Raw genomic sequence first — 26,276 nt, 5'->3', positions numbered from 1 at the left:
TTCAATTTTAAAATAAGATATGATTAAATCAAACTATCTGACCAACCTGTTTCTTCTAACTGCAGATGTTATTAAAGCTACGTCTTCTTTACCGTCACATTTTATTTTTAAATTAGTTTTTAAGTGTACAAAGATTAGGAATTTATTGAAGTTGCTATTTCAGTACAAATAGGATCTTCATGCCAATTCCATGCAGAGCCAGTACATAATGATACTAGTAACTCATACCACTCTATTATTTCAGTAGATATGAAATATACCAGGGTAGAAAACTAAGTTTTATGATTGATCAAAAATAAAAATATTGCCTCCATATTTTTAAAAGTACACAGTCCAAAAAAACTATGTTAAGTAGGAAAGCAGGATATGAAAATCGTTAAAATAATTACAAGTAATTCATGATCAGAACACTTAAGTTAAAATAAAGTAAGTGAGAAAATGCACAAATAAGAAAAAATCAAAAGGCTAATAGTAATTGAATTATGGTACAAGGAGTATGGGTGATTACTTTTCTCTTCTCTAATATGGAAACTTTTAAAATGTGGTCACATTACTTATTTAATGCAAGAAAAAAAGCATTCCTCATAAAACATCTGTAATCTTAAGACTGGTACGGGGAGGGCACACCAGACCCAGATACCAATATATATATATACAGGACTATTTCCATTCATCCTCATTTCACAGATAAGGAAACCAAACCTCAGAAAAGATCAGCACTGAAACCAAGGCCACAAACCTAACAAAAGGTGAAGCCACGGAGAGGTCAAAGCTTCCATCTTTCCCTTACAGCGCTTTGTGTCCCTGGCCCTGGATAGCCTGGTCCCCAAGGAGACCCATCAGTGTAGCTGGGAAAATAAGCAACATCCCTGAAAGAAACCATACAGGATATAATAATACAGAACTGGATGTTAAACTGGGGGGCTCCACACAGCTGCACGGAGAGGTGGCAACAAAGGAGTGGGCGGCTCCGAGAATAAGAGGTGGGCTGGAGTCAGCCAGGAACAACGGGTGGGCCTATGCCGGGGGAGAGGGCTGCCACGAATATGGAAGAAAGGGGCAGGGTAATCCCGCACCGCGAGGCCAACTCACCTCTTATTGCACTCTTGGTCTTATACCAGAGTACAAATTAAACAGCCCTGCTATAAAACAGTGCGTAACAGAAAACTTGGGGGATGCTAAGGCCAATAGATCAGGAAACAACTGCCATTGAAAAAGACAGTTTATTGCTCACGGTCTCCGAGCTGAGGGCCGTAGCGTCCTACGCAGGACGGCACAGGGAAGCGCTAGCGTTGGTCAGGAGGCGCTGGCGGGTTGCGGAGGGCTGTAGCAAGAGCCTTCACTTCACTGTGGTCTCCGGGGGAAGGGGTGTGTAAGGCAGTGCAAGCAGTTTAGCACTGGCCAGAGGGAAGAGCTCAGTGGCGCTTGGGCACGGGCTGTCCCTAGCTGTCTATGACTTGGTCCTGGGGGATCAGCGCAGGTGGGTAGTGGGCAGGAGTGTGAGAGTCCAAAAAAGGAGGTGGTTGGGATGTGAGCTCTGGATCGGTTGGTTTAGATTTGAAACGCATGCCTGAGCAGGAGAACTCCTCCCGAGGAGAAAGGTGCACGTGCCAGCGGACACGTGAGCCAAGGCAAGGTGACTCAGGACCGGACTGTCCAGAACGAGGCGTGTGCAGCACAGGCATGCAGGGCAGATGTTAGGGCATCCAGTTTAGAGACGCTAGACACATGGTCAATAGAGTGCCATGTCATTTAAGGACACACCAGATAAAGATGTGGGCAACCGCTTACCTCCTGAGTATGTTCCTCATGGAGAACTAGTCCTTGCCTCCCCTCTGTGGCTGAGAATGGATGACCCCAGGGCGGCTGGAATAAGGGCCATCTATCTAACAGGCTTCCCCAGCAGGAAATCCACCAGCTGTCTAGGCTCAAAACCTTTCTCCTCTCACTTTTCCTGGGCTGCAGTAACTAAAGCCTGCTACCTTCTGATCTGAGATTAAACAAAAATCATATAAAATCTCTTTGACTTAAATCAGGAGTCCACAGACTATGGCTGAAGGCCCAATCCAGCCCTTCACCTGTTTCTGTGAATAACATCTTACTGGAGCACAGCCGTGTCCACACAGTTAGTCTGGTCTCTGGCTACTTTCCACTATGATGGTAGAGGCGAGCAGCTGCAACAGAGGCCACATGGCCCACAAAGCCTAAAATATTTACCACCTGGCCCTTTACAGAAAAAGGTGGCCACCCCCTAAGTTAAATGATCTACAGAACTAATCGCACATCTATCTGGAGAGTTGGCCTGAGGTGGAGGCACAAGTTACATGTCGGCATCAGGGCCACGACAGCACAGAGGAAGGAGCAGCATCCTCACTGGAGGGGTTGGGGGTACAGCAGAGGTGGGAGGGTGGGGTGAGAAGCAGCATGATAAAAGGCAATGGAAAGAGGGGGAAAGAAATTTAATGCCAAGAGAGAGTCAATAGACTATCTTAATAAACTTATAGTAATAGTAAACAAACAAAAAATGCGCTGTAGAATTGACAGCAAGGTCTTGAAGAGAAATTTGTATACCCAAGTTCATAGCAGCATGATGCACAATAGCTAAACTGTGGAGGCAACTCCAGTGTCCACTGACAGATGAAGAAGGAAACAGTACACAAGGAGTGCACAAGGGTTCCCTTTTCTCCACACCCTTGCCAACACTTATCTCTTGTTTATTTTTTATGACAGCCATTCTAACAGGTATGAGGTGATATCTCATTGTGGTTTTGATATGAATTTCCCCCATGACTAATGATGTTGTGCATCTTTTCATGTACCTATTGGGCACCTGTATGTCTTCTTTGGAAAAACATTTCTTCAGTTCCTCTGCCCATGTTTTAATCAGATTGTGATTTTTTTTGCTATTGAGTTGTAAGATTTTTTTATATAATTTGGAGATTAACCCCTTACCAGATCTATGATTTGTACATATTTTTTCTCATCCTATAAATGGTCCTTGTATTTTGTTGATGGTTTCCATTGCTGTGCAGAAGGTTTTTATTGATTTTTTAAAAGATTTTTTTTTTTATTTTAAAGTCTTTATTGAATTTGCTACAATATTACTTCTGTTTTATGTTTTGGTTTTTTGGCTGTGAGGTATGTGGGACCCTAGCTTCCTAACCAGGGATTGAACCCACACTTTCTGCATTGGAAGGTAAAGTCTTAACCACTGGACCACCAGGGAAGTCCCTGTGTAGAAGCTTTTTGGTCTGATGTAGTCCCACTTATTTATTTTTGCATTTGTTGTCTTTGTTTTTGATGTCAGATCAAAAAAATTGCCAAGACCAATATCAAAGAGCTTACTCGTTATGTTTATCTTCTAGGAGTTTTATAGTTTCAGGTCTTTTTTTTTTTTTTTGCGGTACGCAGGCCTCTCATTGTTGTGGCCTCTCCCGTCGCGGAGCACAGGCTCCGGACGCGCAGGCTCAGCGGCCATGGCTCACGGGCCCAGCCGCTCCGCGGCATGTAGGATCTTCCCGGACCGGGGCACGAACCCGTGTTCCCTGCATCGGCAGGCAGACTCTCAACCGTTGCGCCACCAGGGAAGCCCTAGTTTCAGGTCTTATGTTCAAGTCTTTAATCTGTTTTGAGTTGATTTTTGTGTACAGTGTAAGATAGTGATCCAGCTTCATTCTTTTACATGTGGCCTGACCAGTTTTATGGAACAGACTATCGTTTCTCCATTATATTCTTGACACTTTTGTCTTAAATTAATTGACCATATATGTGTGGGTTTGTTTCTGGGTTCTCTATTCTGCTCCACTGATCTACGTGTCTGATTTTATGCCAATACCATACTGTTGGGACTTCCCTGGTGGCGCAGTGGTTAAGAAACTGCCTGCCAATGCAGAGGACACTGGTTCGATCCCTGGTCCGGGAAGATCCCACATGCTGCAGAGAAACGAAGCCTGTGCACCACAACTATTGAGCCTACCTTCTAGAGCCTCGTGCCTAGAGCCTGTGCTCAGCAGCAAGAGAAACCACCGCAATGAGAAGCCCGCGCACCGCAATGAAGAGTAGCCCCCGCTTGCCGCAACTAGAGAAAGCCCGCGTGCAGCAACGAAGACCCAACACAGCCATAAATAAATAAATAAATAAATACCGTTTGGATTACTATAGCTTACAATATAGTTTGAACTCAGGAAGCTTGATGCCTCTAGCTTTGTTCTTTCTCAAGATTGCTTTGTCTATCTTTGTCTTTTATGGATCCATACGAATTTCAGGATTGTTTGTTCTATTTCTGTGAAAAAATGCCACTGGAATCTTTTTTTTTTTTTTTTTTTTTTGCGGTACGCGGGCCTCTCACTGTTGTGGCCTCTCCCGTTGCGGAGCACAGGCTCCAGACCCGCAGGCTCAGCGGCCATGGCTCACGGGCCTAGCCGCTCTGCGGCACGTGGGATCTTCCCAGACCGGGGCACGAACCCGTGTCCCCTGCATCAGCAGGCGGACTCTCAACCACTGCGCCACCAGGGAAGCCCGCCACTGGAATCTTGATAGGATTGCACTGAATCCATAGATTGCACTGGGTGGTATGGACATTTTAACAATATTAATTCTTCCAATCTATAAGAATGGAATATCTTTGCCTTTATTTGTGTCTTCTTCAATTTTTTTCATCAATGTGTTAATAGTTTTCACTGTACAAGTCTTTTGCCTTCTTGGTTAACTTTATTCCTAGGTATTTTATTTATTTATTTTTTTGGCCATGCCACGTATCATGCAGGATCTTAGTTCCCTGACCAGGGATTGAACCCGCACCCTCTGCACTGGAAGCTCAGAGTCAACCACTGGACTGGCAGGGAAGTCCCTATTTTATTCTTTTTGATGCAACTATAAATGGGATTGTTTTCTTGATTTCTTTTTCTGATTGTTTTTCTTCGTGTGTAGAAACACAACTGATTTTTGTACATTGATCTTATATCTTGCAACTTCAGTGAATTTATTTATCAGTTATAACAGTTTTTTGGTAGAGTCTTTGGGGTTTTCTATATACAATATTATGTCAGCTGCAAGTAGAGACAGTTTTACTTCCTCCTTTCCCATTTGGATGCCTTTTATTGCTTTTTCTTGTCTTGCTCTGGCTAGGGCTGCCAGTATTATGCTGAATAAAAGTGGCAAGAGTGGGCATCCTTGTCTTGTTCCTGATCTCAGAGAAAAAGCCTTTGGCTTTTCACTATTAAGTATAAAGTTAGCTGTGGGATTGTCTTATGTGACCTTTATTATGTTGCAGTATGTTCCCCCTGTACCCAGTTTGTTGAGTTTTTGTCATGAATAGATATTTGATTTTGTCAAATGCTTTTTCTGCATCTATTGAGATGATCATATGACTTTTACCCTTCATTTTGTTAATGTGGTATATCACACTGATTGATTTGTGGATACTGAACTATCTCTGCATCCCTGGTACAAACCCCACTTGATCATAGTATATGATTTTCTAGTGTATTGTTGAATTCAGTTTGCTAATACTTTGTTGAGAATTTTTGCATCCAATATTCATCAGTGATATTGGTAAGTAATTTCCTTTTTTGTAGTGTCCTTGTCTGGTTTTGGTGTCACAGTAATGCTGGCCTTGTAAAATGAGTTTGGAAGTGATCCCTCCTCTTCAATTTTTGGGAAGATTTGAGAAGGATTAGTATTAATTCTCCTTTAAATATTTGATAGAATTCACCTGTGAAGCCATCTCTTCCTGGACTTTTCTTTGCTGGGATGTTTTAAATTACTGATTCAATCTTCTTCTGCTCAGATTTTCTATCTCTTCATGATTCAGTCATGGTAGGTTGCATGTTCTAGGAATTTATCTGTTTTTTCCTAGGTTATCCAATTTGTTGGTGTAGAATTGTTCATAGTCTCATGATCCTTTCTATGTCTGTCGTTCAGTTGTAATGTCTCCTCTTTCATTTCTGAATTTATTTATTTGAATCTTCTTTTTCCTTAGGTAGTCTAGCTAAAAGTTTCTCAATTTTGTTTATTAAAAAAGAAAAGCAGCTCTCAGTTTTGTTAAGCATCTCTATTGTTTTTATGGATGTTATTTCATTTATTTCTGCTTGGCTTTTTATTCCCTTCTTTCTGCCTACATTGGGGATAGTTTGTTCTTCTTCTAGTTCCTTGAGGTAAAAAATTAGGTTATTTGATATCTTTCTTTTGTCTTAATGTAGGCATTTATTGCTGTAAACTTCCCTCTTAGATCTGCTTTTGCAGTATCCCATAGCTTTTGATATATTAGGTCTCCATTTTCATTGGTTTCCAGATACTTTTGGATATCCCATTTGATTTCTTCTTTGACACACTGGCTGTTCAGGAGTGTTTATTTAATATCCACATATTTGTGAATTTTCCAGCTTTCCTCCTGTTATTGATTTGTAGTTTCATACCACTGTGGTCGGAAAAGATACTGGGTATGACTTTGATCTTCTTAAATTTGCTAATACTTGTTTGTGACCTATCGTAAGATCTATCCTGGAAAATGTTTCCTGCACACTTGAGAAGAATGTGTACTGTACTGCGGTTGGATAGGATGTTCTGTATATGTTAGATTGGTCTAACATAGGGTTCAAGTTCCATGTGTCCTTGATTTTCCGTCTGGATGATCTATCCATTGTTGAAAGTGGGGTATTGAAGTGTTTTACCATTATTGTATTGTTGTCTATTTTTCCCTTCAGATCTGTTAATATCTGCTTAATATATTTAGATGCTCTGATGTTGGTGTGAATATATTTGTGATTGTTATATTTTTGATGAATTGACCACTTTATTATTGTCTAATGACCTTCTCTGTCTTTTGCTACTGTTTTCAGGTTAAAGTCTACTTTGTCTGATATAAGTATAGCTACTCCTGTTCTCTTTTGGTTCCCAATGGCAAGGAAGATCTTTTTCCATCCCTTCACTTTGAGTGTATGTTTCCTTAAAACTGAAGTGAGTCTCTTGTAGGCAGCATATACCAGGGTTCTATTTTTTAATCCATCTAGCCACTCTATGTGCTTTGATTAGAGAAATCAATCCTTTAACACTTAGAGTAATTATTGATAGGTAAGGACTTATTAATGCCATCTCATTAACTGTTTTCTGGCTTATTGGAGTTCCCTTGTACCTTTCCTTCTCTCTTGCTGCCGTCCTTTGTGAACTGCTGATTTTCCATTGTGATATCCGTTGATTCCCTTCTCTTGTTTGTGAATCTACTGAAGGTTTTGTTTTGTGGTTACCATGAGGTTACATTAAGACATCTTAGAGATATAAGTCTATTTTGCACTCATAACAATTTAACTTCTATTGCACACAGAACCTCTAATCTTTTATTCCCTTCTTTTTTTCATATTTTTGATGCCACAATTTACATCTTTTCCTACTGTGTATCCATTGATCAACTGTGGTAGCTATGGCTCTTTTTTAAGACTTTTATCCTTCAACCTTTATACTAGAGTTAGGTAGTTAACACACCACCATATTACAGTATTCTGTATTCAGTATTCTCAATCTGACTATATGCTTACTTTTGCCAGTGTGTTGTATATTTTCATATATTTCCATGTCATCAGCCAGTGTCCTTTCATTTCAGCTTGAAGAACTCCGTTAGGCATTTCTTGCAGGCAGGTCTAGTGGTGATAAACTCCCTCAGCTTTTATTTGTTAGGGAAAGTCTTGTTTGTTTGTTTTTTTCCAGTCCAGGTCTTTTATTTTCTTTATACCCATCATGCCATGAACTCATAGGGAATGGGCTACAACAGTTCAGGCTCCTTTCCATTGGTTCTCACAAAGTGTGCTTCTCTGGGTGGAGCAGGCTGGCGCTTCAGTTGAACCCAAGTACCTTTCTCTTTGGCTTCCTTCTTTTTCTGATCATTTTCCTTCACCCATTTCAGGAAGCTATCTTGGCTCTTAGAGTGCTTAATATGCTTGATACGCTCATTAATTCTCTTGGCAAGAATCTTGCCCTTGTTTGTTTACAATGATGCCAACAGCATGCTGGGTTAACATTGTAGACTCTCCCAGTTTTGCCGTGGTAACATCTGTGGGGCATTCCTTTTTGAACAGTGCCCATTCCCTTGATATCTACAATAACACCTTTCTTGTAGATTCGCATGTATGTGGCCAAAGGAACAACTCCATATTTTCTAAAAGGCCTAGAGAACGTGTAGCAGGTGCCCCTTTGTGTTGGTCATTTTGGCGAATACATTTTCATATAATTTCTGTGGCAAGGAGATCGAAGAATGCTTCAGATAATCCATCAAAGCCAAATCACTGTTACAACGAATGCACACTTCACTTTAAATGGTGAGAAGAATGCCTGAGAGACAGGGGGAGGGATAGGAGGCTCCGGGAGCCACGTGCGTAAGGAAAGTCTTTTTTTTTTTTTTTTTTTTCCGTACGCGGGCCTCTCACTGTTGTGGCCTCTCCCGTTGCGGAGCACAGGCTCCAGACGTGCAGGCCCAGTGGCCATGGCTCATGGTCCCAGCTGCTCCGCGGCATGTGGGATCCTCCCGGACCAGGGCACGAACCCATGTCCCCCACATCAGCAGGTGGACTCTCAACCACTGCGCCACCAGGGAAGCCCATGGGAAAGTCTTTTTCTTGCCTTCATTTCTGAAGGGCAACTTTGCGGGGTATAGTATTCTTGGTAGTTTCTTCCATTCAGCACTTCAAACATATCATCCCCTTTTCTCCTGGACTGCAAGGTCTCTGTTCAGAAATCCATTGATAGCCTTATGGGTGTTTCCTTCTATGATTTTTTTTCTCTCTTGCTGCTTTTAAAATTCTCTTTGATTTTAGACAGTTTTATTATAATGGGTATTGGACAAGATCATTTTGGACTGAAATCTTAGGGTAACCTATGAGCTTCATGAACTTGGATGTCCAAATCTCTCCCCTGGTTTGACAGGTTCTCAGCTATTATTTCCTTTACATAAGCTTTCTACTCCTTTCTTCCTCTCTTCTTCTCCTGGGATTCCAATGATGCCTACATTGTTTCTCTTAATGGTGTCATGAAAGTCCCACCAGCTTTCTTCACTCCTTTTCGTTCTTTTTTCTTTTTGTTCCTCACATTGGATATTTTCAATTGATCTGCCTTCAAGCTCACTGATTCTTCTGTTTGGTCGTCTGCTGTTAAAGCTCTGTGCTGAATTCTTCAGTTCTGTCATTTCATTCTTCAGCTCCAAAATTTGTTTGGTTCTTTTTTTACATCTTCTATCTCTTCATTAAACTTCTCATTTTGGTCTTATGTTGTCTTCCTGATATCATTAAATTGTTTATCTGTGTTCTTTTGTAGCTAAGAGTCTTTGGAACAGTTATTATGAATTCTTTATTAGGAAATTCAGGATCTTTATTTCTTTGGGCGTTACTGGAGGTTCTTTTGGTGGAGTCATGTTTCCCTGATTCTTCATGATTCCTATAGCTTTGCATGTCTGCACATTTGAAGAAGCAGTCACCTTTTCCAGACTTTACGGGTAAGGGAAGACTTTCACCTAGGGGTGGGGTCATGCTGGAGTGCGCTGTGGCCCTCGGTCAGTGGTGCGGGGCACCAAGAGCAGGCGCATACGGTGGCGCCAGGTCCGGTGGGGCATGTCTTTTGGCTCAGGCTGCTAGGGTCTACATCATCAGCAACTGTGTGCTCCATGGTGAGTACTGCTGAGGGTCCATAGTGGCCGCAAGGGGTACTGGGGTCCATAGTATCACTTGGGGTCAAGTGGCTAGACACCAGGATAGGCAGAGATGGTGGCCAGAGCCAATGATGTGCCACACTCAGCTCTGAGGGCCAACTGCAGGTGCCTATATAGTTTCAAGTGCCTATATGGTGCCTGCCAGTTGCAGACACACAGACAGCGGTAGGGGCCAAGGCAAGCAGCAAGGGCTGGGACCAACTATAAGCTCACTAGCAGCTGTGGGATTCCTACCATGGCCCTGCGGTAGCTGCACACTTCCCAGCCCCACAAGCCATGCACAGTGTAATGGAGGCTGGTGACACGGGTTGGGCCAGGGGTGTGCAAGTGCACAGCTCAAGTGGCTGGCGGCAGGTCAATGCAGCAGGGCAGGCTAGTGACAGAGGACAAGGCCTGATCCAGACCAACATGTAGCTGTGGAGGCTGGCGGCCGGAGTGCTCTCCTGTGGCTGCCAGGATACCCGCTCCCAAACTGCACATTGCAGTGGAGGCCTACAGTGTGGAAAGGCACAGCTGGAGGCACTAGCTGCAAGGAAGCACATTGTGGCGGGGTCAGCTGTGGAGGTGTAGGCTGCTGTCTTGCACTCAAGAGGGCTGCTTGCTGCCCGTGCGGTTCCCAGGCTCCCCAAGTGCAGGGGGGGAGAGTGGGGAAATGGAGCAAGGAAGGACTCGGGCTTCTGGCATCAGTGAACGTGAATACCTATAGGGCAAAAGTTGCTGAAATATGCAGGGGTCCATGGTGGTGAAATCTGCTAAGTTTTTCTGCAGAGCAGGTCACTGAGAACCACACTCACTCCCACTGCATGGCTGCCACTGGTATCCCCTGCTTTTCTTCCTTGCTCCTAGCCATTTCAATACACTTCAGTTTTGCCATTCTGGGTGGGAGCTTCGTGTGGTGCTCTGAAAGTCTTGGGGAAACTGGTCACTTCCTCCATTCTTCCTTTCCTGGCCAGGGGAACTCTTCCTATCTGGGAAGTTCCCTCATGGCACTGAGCAACCCCAACTTGGGGGAAGGGATAATGCAGTCAAAATGAAGCTGTCTTCTTCCTTCTTTTTCTTGCAGTTATTCTCAGGTTTTTGGTTCCACTGTATCACTAAATTTTCTCAAGTGGACTCCGGAGCTCTCCCAGAGCTGTTTTCATTAATGGATAGCTAATTGTTAATTATTGTGGGGAGATGGAGGCTGAGTTCTTCCTTTCCAATCTGGATGCCTTTTAATGCATTTGCTTGACTAACTGCTTTGTGTAGAACCTCCAGTACCATTATGAATAGAAGTGGCAAAAATTGGACATCTTGTCTTGTTCCTAATCTTAGGGGGAAAGCATCTAGTCTTTAACCAGTACGTATGATGTTAGCTGGGGCTTTTCCATAGAGATCCTTTGCGAGATTAGGAAGTTACCTTCTATTCCTAGCATATTGATTGTTTTCACCATGAAGGGGTGTTGAATTTTATAAAATAATTGTTCTGTGTCTGTTGAGATGCAGTGTTCACCCTTTATTCTATTGATGTGGTGTATTACATTATTTTATTTTTGATGTTAAATACACCTTGCATTCCTAAGATAAATCCCACTTGGCCATGGTATATAAGCCCTTTTATATATTGCTGGATTCAATTAGAGTATTTTGTTGATGATTTATCCATCTATATTCGTAAGAGAATTGGTTTGTAGTTTTCTTGCGCTGTGTTTGGTTTTCTTACCAGGGTAACATTGACTTCATAGAGTGAGCTGAGAAGAAATCCCTCCCTTCCTATTTTTTGGAAGACTTTGTGAAGAACTGCTATTAATTCTTCTTTAAATGTTTGGTAGAATTCACCAGTTTTACCTAAGCTTTTCCCTGATGTAGATTTTTTTATTTACTAATTCAATCTATTTACTTGTTATAGGTCTTTTCAGATTTTCTATTTCTTCTCAAAACAGTTTTGTTAGTTTGTGTCTTTCTAGGAATGTGTCCATTTCACCTACATTATCTAACTTGTTGGCATACAGTTGTTTATAATATTTGCCTATAATTCTTTTCATTTCTGTACAGTTGGTAGTAATATTCCTCTTTCATTTCTGATTTTAGTATTTTTAGTTTTCTCTCTTTTTTGCTTTGTCAGTCCAGCTAAAGTCTTATCAATTTGGATGATATTTTCAAGGGACTAACTGCTTTTATTGATTTTCTCTATTGTTTTTCTATTCTCTATTTCATTAATTTATGTGCTAATCTTTATTATTTCCTTCCTTCTATTTGAGTTTGTCCTCTTTTTCCAGTGTCTTAAGATGGAAGGTTAAGTTGTTTATTTTGAGATCTTTCCTTTTCAATGTAGGCATTTACAAATATAAATTTCTCTCTGTGTACTGCTTTAGCTGAATCCTAAATGCTTTGGCATGCTGTTTCTTCAGTTTTATTCATCTCAAAGTATTTTCTAATTTCCCTTGTGATTTTTCTTTTAAATATTTATTTTTTGGCTGTGTCAGGTCTTAGTTGCAGCACGCGGGCTCTTTGTTGTGGTGCGTGGGCTTCTCTCTACTTCTGACATGGAGGCTTTTCTCTAGTTGTGGTGCATGGGCTCCAGAGCATGCGGGCTCATTAGTTGCGGCACATGGGCTCTCTAGTTGTGGCACACGGGCTCCAGAGTGCACGGACTCAGTAGTGGCAGCACACAGCCTCCCTAGTTGTGGCACGTGGACTCTCTAGTTGCAGCATGTGGGCTTAGTTGCCCCATGGCACGTGGGATCTTAGTTCCCCAACCACGGATCGATCTGGTGTTCCCTGCATTGCAAGACCAATTCTTAACCACTGGACCACCAGGGAAGTCCCATGATTTCTTTTCAGATCATTGATCATTCAGTAGTAAGTTATTTAATTTCCATATATTTGTGAATTTCACCAAGTTCACTGATTTTACTTTCTAATTTCATTCCACTGTGTTCAGAGAATGATTTCAACCCTTTCAACTTTATTGATGATTTTAACGGCCTACCACATGGTCTATCCTGAAGTATGTTCTACGTACACTTGGGAAGAAGATGAATTCTGCTATTGTTGGGTGGAGTGTTCTAAAGATGTCTATTTTATCTACTTGGATATAGTGTCATTCAAGTCTTCTATTTCCTTCATGATCATTTGCCTAGCTTTTCTATCCATTATTGAAAGGGGGGTACTGAAGGCTGTGACTATTATTGTTGAACTTTCTATTTCTCCATTCTGTCAGGTTTTCTTTTATATATTTTGGATCTCTGTTTTTAGGTACCTATTTGTTTATAATTGTTATGTCTTCCTAACGGACTGCCCCTTTTGTCATTATAAAATGTCTCTCTTCATCTCTAGTAACTTTTGTTTTGTTTTGTTTTACAGTCTATTTTGTCTGATACATAGCCTCTCCAACTTTCTTATGGTTACTATTTGCATAACATATGTTTTTCCTTCCTTTTACATTTAATCTATTTGTATCTCTGAATCTAAAGTATGTCTGAAGTAGAAAGAATATAGCTAGATCTTGTTTTTCATCCTGCCTGACAATCTTTGCCTTTTAATTGGATTGTTTAATCCACTGACATTTAATGTTTTTATTGATATAGTTAGATTATGTTTGCCGTCTTACTTTTTGTTTTCTATGCTTCACGTCTTTTTCTTGTTCCCTATTTCTCACTGCTTTCTTCTGCATTAAGTGAATCTTTACAGTGTGGCATTTTAATTCCCTTAATGATATTTTTCACTATACTTGTTTTAAGTTATTTTCCTTGTGGTTTCTCTAAGGCTTATGAGAATACATTTCAAATTGATACTAACTTAACTACAGTGAGATACAATAATGTTACTCTTATATAGTTCTATTTCCTCTTCTTCCTTTGTGTGTGTGTGTGTGTGTGTGTGTGTGTGTGTGTGTGTATACACACACACACACACATATATGGTGTTTATTAAATCTGTTTGCTTATGTGCATTTTATTGAAAATGAGGTTTAACATTAGTGGAATAAATTTATTTTCCTATGTATAAAGTGACACTTTTTGCCCTTTGTCATTTTATCTATTGGGGTTTTCATATTATTTTGGTCAATTTAAGAAATTCTTTTTTTTAATATATATACATTTTAAAAATTTATTTATTTAATTTATTTATTTTTAGCTGTGTTGGGTCTTTGTTGCTGTGTGCGGGCTTTCTCTAGTTGTGAGTGGGGGCTACTCTTCGTTGTGGTGCGCGGGCTTCTCATTGCGGTGGCTTCTCTTGTTGCAGAGCATGGGCTCTAGGCACCCAGCCTTCAGGAGTTGTGGCTCGTGGGCTCTGGAGTGCAGGCTCAGTAGTTGTGGCGCACGGGCTTAGTTGCTCCACAGCATGTGGGATCTTCCCGGATCAGGGCTCGAAACCGTGTCCCCTGCATTGTTAATGGGATGAGGTTGCTAGAATTACACAGAAACATCCTTCTTATTTTATCTTTTAGTGTAGAAAATTAACCTTTTCATTTTTATTGCTTCCAATGTTTGAAACTTCTTAACCTTCTAAGATCTGAAACACATTAAAAGTTTTCCTACACATGGACCATAAACTCTAGGTACATAGCTAAACTTTTTTTCCTCCTTTTTTACAGATAAAATCTCTGTATGACTTACTCTGGTTTGTGCTAGAGATGCGGGTTTGTTCAATGAATATCAGAGACATAAACTATCTGTAGCTACATGCCATAGATACTCAGGTAGGTATTAGTGGAGATGCCAGTTAACACACTGGGTTCACTTCAGCTTTACATAGCATACTCTGCACTGCTGAGTGAGATAACACACCTCAACATATCAAATAATGTCATTACACAAATCAGGCACTGAATGTAATATCAACAAACGATTCAATGTTGTATTTGTTTCTGTTTCACACTTGGATGGCCATCCTGTACATAATGCTTAATTCACTTAGATCACATTTTGATGGTGCTATGATTAGGATTTAAACTGATGTTCCTAAAAATTGTTTACCAGTTTTCCCAAAACTATTTATTAAAAAAAAAAAGAAAAGAAACCCTCTGTTTTAAACTGGAGATATGACAACTAAATGCAGATACTAGACTACATCTTGCACTAGAAGGAAAAATAATGGTATAAAGGATGGCGGTATAAGGATAATGGTATAGAATAATGGTATAATGGTTCACTTAACAAAATTGGAATGGGGAAGGCAGATTAGAAAGATACATTTATTATAATAATGTTAAATTTATCAAAATTGATGATTATACTATTGTTATGGAAAGGATGTCTCTCGTCTTAGGAAATACAAGTCAAAGTGTTTAAGGGTAAAGGATCATGATATATGTAACTATTGTCACATGGATCAAAAAAAAAAATCCAAAAAACAAAACAAGCACCACATTCATAATAGAAAAGTGCTTCTCAAACAAAGGTGATTTGCCCCACAAGGGGACATTTGCTTATGTCCAGAGACATTTTGGGGAGAGGGAGCTACCAGTATCTGATGGGTGGAGGCCAGGGATGCTGCTAAACACCCTACAAAGCACAGGTCAGCCCCCCAAAACAAAGAATTATCTGGCCCCAAATGGTGATAGCATCAAGGTTGGAAAACCCTGATACAGAGAAAGGAAATGATGGAGCGAGTGGGATAGAACAATCGATGTATCTGGGTGAGGTGTATGTGGATGCTGTTTTAATTTTTCTTAACCTTATAATTTTTCTGTAATTTGGAAATTAATTCCAAATAAAACATTTTTAAAAGCCTTTTTAAAAGTACTTTGTTGTGATGATTACTTTATCATACATTAAACCACTGCAGTGAAAAGTGGACCTATTTGGGAACTCTCTATTCTATTTCACTGATATTAGACATCTTTTTTCCCAGTGCCACGTTCTTTCCATTTCTGTTTCTATGTAATTCTAGCAACCTCATCCCATTAACAAAAAAAGAACTTCTTTTAAATATACATATACCTATGTACCTACATATTGATATCTTTACTTTTTCCAAATTAATTTGTTTTCTTATTTTTAAAAAACATCTTATTGGGATCCTGAGTTGAAAGCATTTTTTTAAACCAGAATGCCATCTCACACGGTTCTTTGGGAAACGTCTCCTGAAGACCTGGAGCAGTGAACATTTCTAGTGAGGAGTCTTTGAATTATCAAAGTCCTTAAGAATTGACAGTTCTTTGGAAATTAATGAAGCAAGGCATTTTAATATGTGTGCATTAAAAGTGCAAACATCATATGGTTGGGTTGTTTATTTGCCTGATTATTTTTCAGGAAACGGTGAGTGAGGCTGGGCTCTGAGAAGCTGAAGTGGTGATTCCCCAATGAGAGCCCCACTCATGTAATCTAAGCTTTTCAGGGCCATCCAAAATGCAAAGTGATGTTAAGCCACACGTGATACTAAGCATATGTTTGGATTAGAACAATGTACTACAAACACATTTTCAAAGGTTCACACGTGGAAAACGCTTTTGGGCTTTTTAGGCCACAGAACCTTAAAGCCTAAGCGACATTAAGGTAGGCAATTAAATACATCTACCATAGACACACTTCTCTGCAAGGATCTGGAGCTCTGTCTGGAATATAGCAGAATACCAATAGATCAATGAATTAGAAACCTGGATGCTATTTCGCTTCTATTCTACCTCTGTTTATTAATGATTTCTTCAAAGGTAAAATAATATAAAAAGGTTCACAAGAGGATATGTGTTAATATATTTAATAAATGTCTCATAAAATCATTTTCATAGGTAAGCCAAGTGTGATAAAGAGAAAGACCTCATTTGTGGTAGCTGGCTGCTTTCCCCAGTCCTCTCTTTTCCCTTTTGCCCCATATCCAGGTAACCTGATAAGAAGGACAGCTCACACCCTCAGGCCCTTGGCACTAAAATTTCAAACCATGTAAGCCTCAGACTGAGCATGGGAACCTCCACCTGGCTCACTTCGTAACTGCAATAAAAACTCAAGGCCCCGCGTTGCTCCTGTTCTACTCCAGACCAAACCAGAGCTATTCTCCTCGGGTGATACATTTGCTATTGACTGTTGTGAGTCGTGAATCCTTTTACACAACCCACTGGAGCCCATGTGTCATTTGTCCCAACCTCCATAATCTCCTGAGATAGGGGACTGCCCAGCATCCAGCAGGGGATGCTAGGGACCCAAATAAAACACCAACTGACTAGTTTTGCTTATTGATTTCTCAGAATCACTTGCCAAGGAGCTAGGAAGACTCCAGTCTCTAGGAAGTCTTCCAGAGCAAAGACCAGGAGAGTGATGACATCATGTTGGTATCCATGAATAAGTAAGGATTTGAAATATACTGAAGCAAATGTCTAAGACAGGGTTAATAATTCATACAACTAAATCTGAAGGGATAAAAATTAAACCATATGGAATGCAATACTGAAGACATATCTTCAGTTACACTTCTACTTTTATTATTTTAACAGAAACATTTAAAATGAAAAGTTTTCTTATACCTAAACTACACATTAAAAAGCAAAACACAGAATTCCAGCTCTCACCCAAATGGCACTCCAAGGGCACCAAGAGGAGTCACCAGGACTGTGGGGACCGCCGTGTAAGCCAGGAAGTTTCCAATCTGGCCAACAGCCACTGTCAAGAGAATCACAAGGGTATCACTGCAATTACAAAAATCTCTTTGAGCATTCATCACAGAGTTGAATTTTGCAAGACTGTGCTCTGAAAGGGCTACTTCTTTCTCATTACTGGTGAGGAAGGAAATATGGGGCATCATTTGCATGATTAAGAGTCCTGAGGGCAGAGGAGAGCAGGCCCCATAGTATCACTGGCCCAATTAGTTTCAACCCTCTATGGAAATTCCCAGTCTAACCAGCAGTGACTGACAGTGGGTACAAGAGTATATTTCCACTTTCTTCTTAACACATCCCTGTTTTAAGATAGATCATGTAGAGCTTTCCATGCCCCTTCAAGTGGCCTGGGATCTATTCCAGTGACACACTGCTGGCACATCAAGTGGAAACACTACTGCCTGTACAGGGCTGTGCCTGGGGCTGCACTGAGATAGACAGATAGATAGATAGATAGATAGAGCTTAAAAATGAGTTCTTCGATGAATCAATGTCTACTAGAAAATTTCTTGCCTAAAAGACAATGTGTGACAAAAAGACCTCAAGATATATCTGAAATATCTAACAGAATTTTTCTTTATATATGTAAAGGTCTGAACTCTAATTTTATTATTTTTATATTATAACACATGACCTCTGATCTGGTACTTAAGGCTGAGTGAAGAAACTCCTTTGTAAAACTAGTTGTGTGGGGCACAAGCTCACCAAATGCCCACAGCCCAACTACAGATGAGGAAGCAGGAGCTGCTTAATTTCTTCAGACCCAGGACAGTCTGACCTGGACAAAATTCAGGGCCAACAGCAGGCAGCAGGATCCTCTGCCTTCACCCTCCACTGTCTCCCACCATCCTGGTCCTTATTCCAAAGAACAAGCTAAGCTCATCCCACCCCCTCCATCCAGCCCTGACAGACAAATGACTGATCTTACAAAAGGAGACCAAGCTCTTCACCACAAAGAGTACTTACTTGCAATTGTTCCTGCCCACCACACAATGTCTGTTAAATAGGAGGTACCTGTAAAAGAGTGAGACAAAAACATCAGGAAAGTACGAACCAAGAGGTTTACAAGCTACACACTTAAAAGAGGAATTTTTAAATAAAACTAAAATTGAAAAGAATGAATGCCATACTTTTATTCACCCTACAAAGAAACTTTAAAGTAGTCTATAAAGAGCAGCATGAGAAACGATTAAAAGTGGCAAAATACTTTCTGCAATCAACACAAGCTGACCCAAGCAAATAAAATCTTTATAAATTGTACTTTATTTGGGAGGGGGGCTCAACACATCATCTAGAGACAAATATTCTTTGGAGTAACTTTTTATATGTTGATTTCAAACGAGATTTGACCTTCAAAGTCCAATTCTCTCATGCATTTACTGAAACCCATTTATATGATAATTTTTCTAGTACAGGGTTCTGTGACTTGCTGCTTAAACAGGTTCATAATGTAGAACCTTTGTGACATGGCTCTTTTTGCAACCATGTGAAAATGGTTGAAAGCAGACCCTTACACTCACTCAATGATCGGACATTGTACACAGTGGTTTCCCTTTTACTCTCTTGGATTACCCTCTTATGCCCCAATGCATGCCAGGGCAGGCACAGATGGGAGCAGGTCTCCTCGTCACATCCATCTCTCCTTTTGTCCTTCTTCAGGTATGTCAAAATGCTCCCAGTCTAACAGGATTTTTTCACTTCAGACTAAAACACCTAATCTATTTGGATGTTTTAATTCGCAATAATTTGGTATAATGAACATAGGAAGCCAGGCTGCTTCTTTGAGGAGCAGAGCTACAGGTATTTAAAAAGTACTTTTAAGAAAATGAGACCAATAAGTAATGATAGAGTGGAAGGAATGGTCTAGTTCAAATAGCACCATTTGGTAACATCACAGTAAAAACTGATTCAGGCAAGAACCATCAATCGAGACTAAAATAAGTGAATGAAAGTTTGTTGAGGGACAGGATTGCCACGTAACCTCCATGAATCACCTCCACCAGTTTTTTTATTAATCACAAAGAGAAAAAGTTATCTTTACAGTACTCTAAGACCCTGACGGACATCACCTTAACTAAGTGGTCAAAGTTGACACCATCAGCAGTGGGACAAACCAAATCCTGCACCTCCTGAGGGCGCATTGAGAAAGGCACAACATCACATCTGCAGTACTCCTGCCAGACTGCATCACCTGAATCTAATCATGAGGAAATTGTGAAATGGTCCACATATCAGCTGGCCTGTACACTTCAAAATCGGCAAGGTCATGAAAGACAAAGGTATTGTTGCAAATGACAGGAAACAAAAGAGATGTGACTAAACACATGATGTTAGATGGGAAAAAAGGCTGCTATAAAGGACAACATTGGGGCAACTGGCAAAACTTCAATATGGATTGTTGTAGATAATTGAGTAACAAAACCCCTTCACTTTCTGCATGAGAATGCGACTATAAAGCTGACAGCCATGTGGCCAGGGGACAGCACGTAAGGTAAAAATGACCTCTGACGGGCAAATGGCATCTGACTGGAGGTTGGGCTCCCCTAGTGCAATACCTCTGAGAATAGGAACAGCTCTTTCAGGGCCCGGGATTCCTGCCTCTATGACTTTATACTGGAGGGCATGAGGCTTGTAAGGCTGGGCAGCTGTGTCACCGTCTGCTGCAGTTCTGCCTCTGGGACCCTAAACCATGCTCTGCCTCTGCTACCAGGCTCCAACAGAGAGGGCCTGACACTGGCTGTGGCCCCTGTCCCATGTCCCTCTGAGTGTGTCTGATACAAATGTGGCCCATGATGTCCTACATATCAGAAAGTAGAGCTGAGCTGAAGAATGCCCTGCAGTGAACACTGCAGAACAATGATCAACTATTAGTATAGAATCCTTGTTCAATTTCCCAAATGTGCTAAATCACACTGTGGCTATTTTAGAGCATGTCTTTTACTTACATGTGGAATCTGAAAAAAAAAAAAAAAAGACACAGAATTGTCAAAGCAATCCTGATGAAAAAGAACTAAGCTGGAGGCATAATCCTCCCAGACTTCAGACAATACTATAAAGCTACAGTAATTAAGACAGCATGGTACTGGCACAAAAACAGACAGATCAATGGAACAAGATAGACAGCCCAGAAATAAACCTATATACCTATGGTCAATTAATCTTCAACAAAGGAGGCAAGAATATACAATGGAGAAGACATTCTCTTCAGCAAGTGGTGTTGGGAAAGCTGGACAGCGTCACGTAAATCAATGAAATTAAAACACTCCCTCACACCATGTTCAAACATAAACTCAAAATGACATAAAGACCTAAATATAAGACATAAAACTCCTAAAACAGAACATAGGCAAAACATTCTCTGACATAAATCATAGCAATATTTTCTTAGATCAGGCTCCCAAGGCAAAAGAAATAAAAGCAAAAATAAACAAATGGTACCTAATCAAACTTAAAAACTTTTGCACAGCAAAGGAAACCGTCAAAGAAACAAAAAGACAACCTACGGAATGGGAGAAAATATTTGCAAATGACACAACCAACAAGGGCTTAATTTCCAAAATATACAAACAGCTTATGCAACTCAATATCAAAAAAACAAACAACCCAATCAAAAAATGGGCAGAAGATCTATATAGACATTTCTCCAAAGAAGACATAAAGGTGGCCAACAGACACATGAAAAGATGCTCAACATTGCTAATTATTAGAGAAATGCAAATCAAAACCACAATGAGCCTCACACCTGTCAGAATGGCTATCATCAAAAAGTATACAAATAATAAATACTGGAGAGGGTGTGGAGAAAAGGGAACTCTCCTACACTGTTGGTAGGGATATAAATTGGTGCAGCCACTATGGAAAACAGTATGGAGGTTCCTTAAAGCACTAAAAATAGAGCTATCATATGATCCAGCGATTGCTCCACTCTTGGTTATATATTGGGAAAAGATGAAAACTCTAATCTGAAAAGATACATGCAGCCTGATGTTCACAGCAGCATGATTTACAATAACCAAGACACGGAAGCAACCTAAGTGTCTATCAACAGATGAACAGATAAAGAAGATATGGGGTGTGTGCGTGTGTGTGTGTACACACACACACACACACACACACACACACACACACACAAAATGGAACATTACTCAGCCACTAAAAAGAATGAAATATTGCCATTTGTAACAATGGAGATAGACCTAGAGAATATCATACTAAGTGAAGTTAAGTCAAAGACAAACATTATATGATAACACTTACATGGGGACTCTAAAAATAATGCAAATGAATCTATATACAAAACAGAAAAAGACTCACAGACACAGAAAACAAAATTATGGTTACCAAAGGGGAAAAGGAGGGGCAGATAAATAAGGAGTATGGGGTTAACAGATACACATTACTATATATAAAATAGAAAAGCAACAAAAATCTACTGTATAACACAGAGAACAATATTCAATATCTTGTAATAACCTATAATGGAAAATAATCTGAAAAAATACATATAAATAACTGAATCACTTTGCTGAACACCTGAAACTAATATTGCAAATCAACTATATTTCAATTAAAAAAATTTTCAACAAAACCAAATTTATAGATACAAAGAACAGATCAGTGGTCTTTATTTAATTATTGTTATATATGTTACATTTTTTATGTTACAAACCCAACAATATATTGTTGTAACTTATAATAAAGATGTTAACTTTGTTATTTTATATCCTAAGGAAGCTTAGAAAACAAAGGAAATCAAGTATAAACTTATAGTAGACCTTTTCATTGTTATAAAATGTCCTTCTTGGGCTTCCTTGGTGGCGCAGTGGTTGAGAATCTTCCTGCCAATGCAGGGGACACGGGTTCGAGCCCTGGTCCGGGAAGATCCCACATGCTGTGGAGCAACTAAGCCCGTGTGCCACAACTACTGAGCTTGCGCTCTAGAGCCCACGAGCCACAACTACTGAAGCCCACATGCCTAGAGCCCGTGTTCCACAACAAGAGAAGCCACAGCAATGAGAAGCCCGTGCACCGCAACGAGGAGTGGTCCCCGCTCTCCACAACTAAAGAAAGCCCGCGTGCAGCAAAGAAGACACAATGCAGCCAAAAAAAAATGTCCTTCTTTGGCTACAGTAACAATTTTTGCCTTAAAGTCTGTTCTGTTTCATACTAGCATGGCCACTCCTGCTCTCTTTTGTGTATAAGTAAATATTATTGCTTATTATTTAAAATAACTGTGAACACATTTCATTCTAGATCTTGAAGCTTGTTTTTATAGCAGATGCACACAATAATTTACTCAACAGCTTTTCAAAAATTCTATATATAATATTCGAAAGATTTTAGGGACTCTGAGATCAAGGAATCAGTCACAATCTTTTCTGTTGGGGGTCTATGCTGGGGGCAGGGAAAGGCCAATTCCTTTTACTGTGATGAATACAGTTTTGTCGTGAGTGCTTACGCAGTCACGGGATCACTGCTACAGCAGCAGCTAGAATGTGGGCAACACTCGGGCAGTGAAAGCTTGTCCAAGGATGCCAGCACAATGGGACCCACTGAAGCTCTCCTCTTTCACTGCTATAGTTTCCCCCACACCATTAACTACCACACAGCACGTGCTTTTGACAGTCTGAAATGGACTGTCACTAAAATGGGGAAGAACCTGGGATACCTCGTAGCCAGGGCTAGAGAAATAACAAGCCTTTGGTCTCCCTTTAGTCAAAAGGTACAGGTTAGTTCCAAGTGTTTAGGGTCCTCCCACTCATACTCCCCAGGAGGAGTTTGTGTTTGCTGAAATCCAAAGGTATTGCGATCGCCCTCACCTTTTAAGCCAATATTAGGCAAAATTTTTCTGCTTCCATGGACATTACGTAAGTTAAGATTTTCTGTCGGGATACTTGCCCCACACCCCTAACTGTAGATCAAAGTGATACTGCTCTCCATGGCCCCCAAGGGCTCCAGCTCAGCAACATCCCCAGTGCCCACGGAAGTAGCCTATGGCTCTTCTTGCCCATCCACCTGTGCCTAGCATCTTCACTGAGCTGGCTGCCCCAGGTTCCATCCTCCTGCAGCCAGAAATTCCTAGGAACCTGCATTCCATGTTAGCCATTGGCCCTGTCATAGATATTATTTTCTTATGTCCTAAAATGACTTGGTTTCTTCACAGTTTCACCTTCATCACTGTCCCTAAAAATCCTAAAGTTACTCACCTGACACCCTCAGGAGGCACCTGTTCAAGCCTATGGCCATGCTCATCCTCTTCCCAGCTGATGCCTGGGACTTTTCAAGTTCTCTGGCCTTAGCAAGAACAAGGAACCTCAGAATTGTAGAACACTGGTTTTCTGTTTGTTTATTTGACTATACTCATGCCTCCTCCCCTCCACTCCTAGGTGTGGGTTGCAAAGGTAGCAATATCTAAAGTCTAGAATTTTTTTCCCCCTCATACTGGAAACCTTGGATGAGAGTTGAACGGTTGTTTATAACAGCTGAACTACAAGACAAAGAAGTGTTGTGCAAATACAAAAGAGACTTGTCAGGATGATAATATCAATTGGCATTGATGTTGTCCAACCATGGACTCGTGGCTTTTAAAACCTTCCATTTAGGTTTAAATGTGTATCAGAAATGTCCTTAAAATATGACTTTCTAGCACAAAAATAGAGGCAGTCATCTAGTTTATTTACTTGCTGATTATACCACAGCAAAACTGCTTCCACTCGTGTGTGCTCTGTACAGCAACAACAGAATTGCTCCTATCAGCAAAGCAAGAGTGGATCACTAAGTCCTTTACAAATTAATTAATGCCTTAACTTTAAAAAATGTGTAAAAAGATGCTACATAGTTTTTACAGAGTTCTTAAAAAAGGACTATCAAGAAAACTTCTTTCCTGACACCAACACAGCTAGATGAGGGCATTAATTAGACTCAATCTGAGCACTTGGTATTCACCAATTTATGAATGAATTTAGTACTTGAAGTTCTTTTGTATGTTGGCTATTAGATATGCAGAACTTATTTTCCTAAAGAAATAGTTGGGCAATCTTGAAAAAGAAGAACAAAACTGTATGACTTATACTATCTGATTTTAAGATTTAAAAATTAGATTTTTTAAGATTTTTAAAAAAGATTTAAAACTACATCATCAATACAGACTGGTGTAAGGATAGACATATACAATAAAACAGAATAGAGTTCGGAAATAGACTCACACATGTACAGTCAGATCATGGACTAAAGCAACAGTATAATTCAGTAGGGAAATTTCCTCAACAAGCGATGCTGAACCAAATGGATACCAGTAGGGAAAATACCGAACCTTGATTCATACCTCACTCATATACAAAAATTAACTCAAGATGGCTTACAGCCCTAAAGGTAAAAGCGAAAGCTATAAAACTCCTAGAGGAAAACACAGGAGGATGCCACTGTGACCTGAGGAGAAACAAAGACTTTATTTTGGCAGAAATCAAAAAGTACTAACCACATAGAAGGAAAAAAATGATAAGTTAGACTTCATCAAAATTAAAAATTTCTGCTCTTCAAGAGGAAACATTAAGAAAATGAAAAGACAAGCCTCAGAGAAAATATTTGCAATTCCTAAATCTGCCAAAGGACTTGTATCCAGATTATACATACATGTTACATATAATGCACACTATCAATAATAAAAAGATATAATCCACTAAAATACGGGCAAAAGTCTTGAAAAGACACCTCAAAAAGACTGTATACAAATGGCCAATAAACTCATCAAAAGATGCTCAATATCATTAGGTATCAGGGGAATGTAAATTAAAATCACAATGAGATACCACTGTACACTCACCAGAATGGCTAAAATTAAACAGATGACAACACCAAATGTTGGAGAGAACGTGGAGCACCTGGAACACTCATTCATTACTGATGGGAGGGTAAAATGGTACACCTGTAGTTAGAAAGTGTTCAGCAGTTTCTTAAAATTTAATTATACACCTACTGCATGATCCAGCACTGCATGATCCAGCAATGCTCCAACGTATTTACCCCAAAGATAAGAAGACTTTAAGTCAAAAAAGAATTATGTAAGAATTGTCATTGCAGCTTTCCTCAAACAGTCAAAATTTGGAAACAACCAAATTTTCAGAATAGATAAGCAAATTGTGGTATATTCAAACAATGGAACACTACTTAGCAATATAAGTACGACTGATACATATATCACAATGAATATTCAAACCATGATGAAAGAAAGAAAGAAGAGTAGACATAAGAGAATACATACTATATGATTCCATTTATATGAAGTTCAAGAACAGGCAAAACTAATTCAATCTATGCAGATGGATACTAGGAAAGCAGACCCTCTGGTGTAGGGAGGACAGAATGAAAAAGAACACGAGAGAACTTTCTAGGATGACAGCAATAATCAATTTCTTCACCGAGGTGTTGGTTACACAGGTATATTTATTTATCAAAACTCACCAAACTGGGACTTTCCCAGTGGTCCAGTGGTAAAGAATCTACCTCCCAAGGCCACAGATGTGGGTTCAATCCCTGGTCAGGGAACTAAGATCCCACATGCCACAGGGCAATTAAGCCCTCGTGCCACAGCTATTGAGCCAGCGCACCTCAACTGGAGAGCCTGCGTGACACAAACTACAGAGCCCATGTGCTCTGGAGCGTGTGTGCCATAACTAGAGAGAGAAAACCCTCATGCCACAACTAAAGAGAAGCCCACACACCGCAACGAAGATCTGGCGTGCGGCAACTAAGACCCGACGCAGCCAAAAATAAAATAAATAATAAAATAAATAATCACCAGGGCTTCCCTGGTGGCGCAGTGGTTGAGAGTCTGCCTGCCAATGCAGGGGACACGGGTTCGAGCCATGGTCTGGGAAGATCCCACGTGCCGCAGAGCAACTGGGCCCGTGAGCCACAACTACTGAGCCTGCGCATCTGGAGCCTGTGCTCCGCAACAAGAGAGGCCGCGACAGTGAGAGGCCCGCGCACCGCGATGAAGAGTGGCCCCCG

The 26,276-nt window shown here is 40.4% G+C and overlaps 1 protein-coding gene and 1 pseudogene across 3 annotated transcripts in view; both read right to left on the bottom strand.

The window, feature by feature from the left end:
- The window catches only part of NIPA1 (NIPA magnesium transporter 1), a 41,179-nt gene that overhangs the window by 8,290 nt on the left and 6,613 nt on the right, over positions 1–26,276 (bottom strand). For all 3 annotated transcript variants that reach the window (XM_004318097.4, XM_019931791.3, XM_073807857.1), the window contains 2 exons: positions 18,234–18,281; positions 17,181–17,271 (listed from right to left, as the gene is read on the bottom strand). In XM_004318097.4, coding sequence (XP_004318145.2) covers positions 17,181–17,271; positions 18,234–18,281 — 139 coding nt within the window. The remainder of the gene's footprint in view (positions 1–17,180; positions 17,272–18,233; positions 18,282–26,276) is intronic.
- Positions 6–8,193, bottom strand: LOC141279221 (large ribosomal subunit protein eL21-like; annotated as a pseudogene).

The sequence above is a fragment of the Tursiops truncatus genome, chromosome 7 (assembly GCF_011762595.2).
Source record: "Tursiops truncatus isolate mTurTru1 chromosome 7, mTurTru1.mat.Y, whole genome shotgun sequence".
NCBI classification, from domain to species: domain Eukaryota; kingdom Metazoa; phylum Chordata; class Mammalia; order Artiodactyla; family Delphinidae; genus Tursiops; species Tursiops truncatus.
This window is presented reverse-complemented; position numbering and strand designations above follow the sequence as displayed.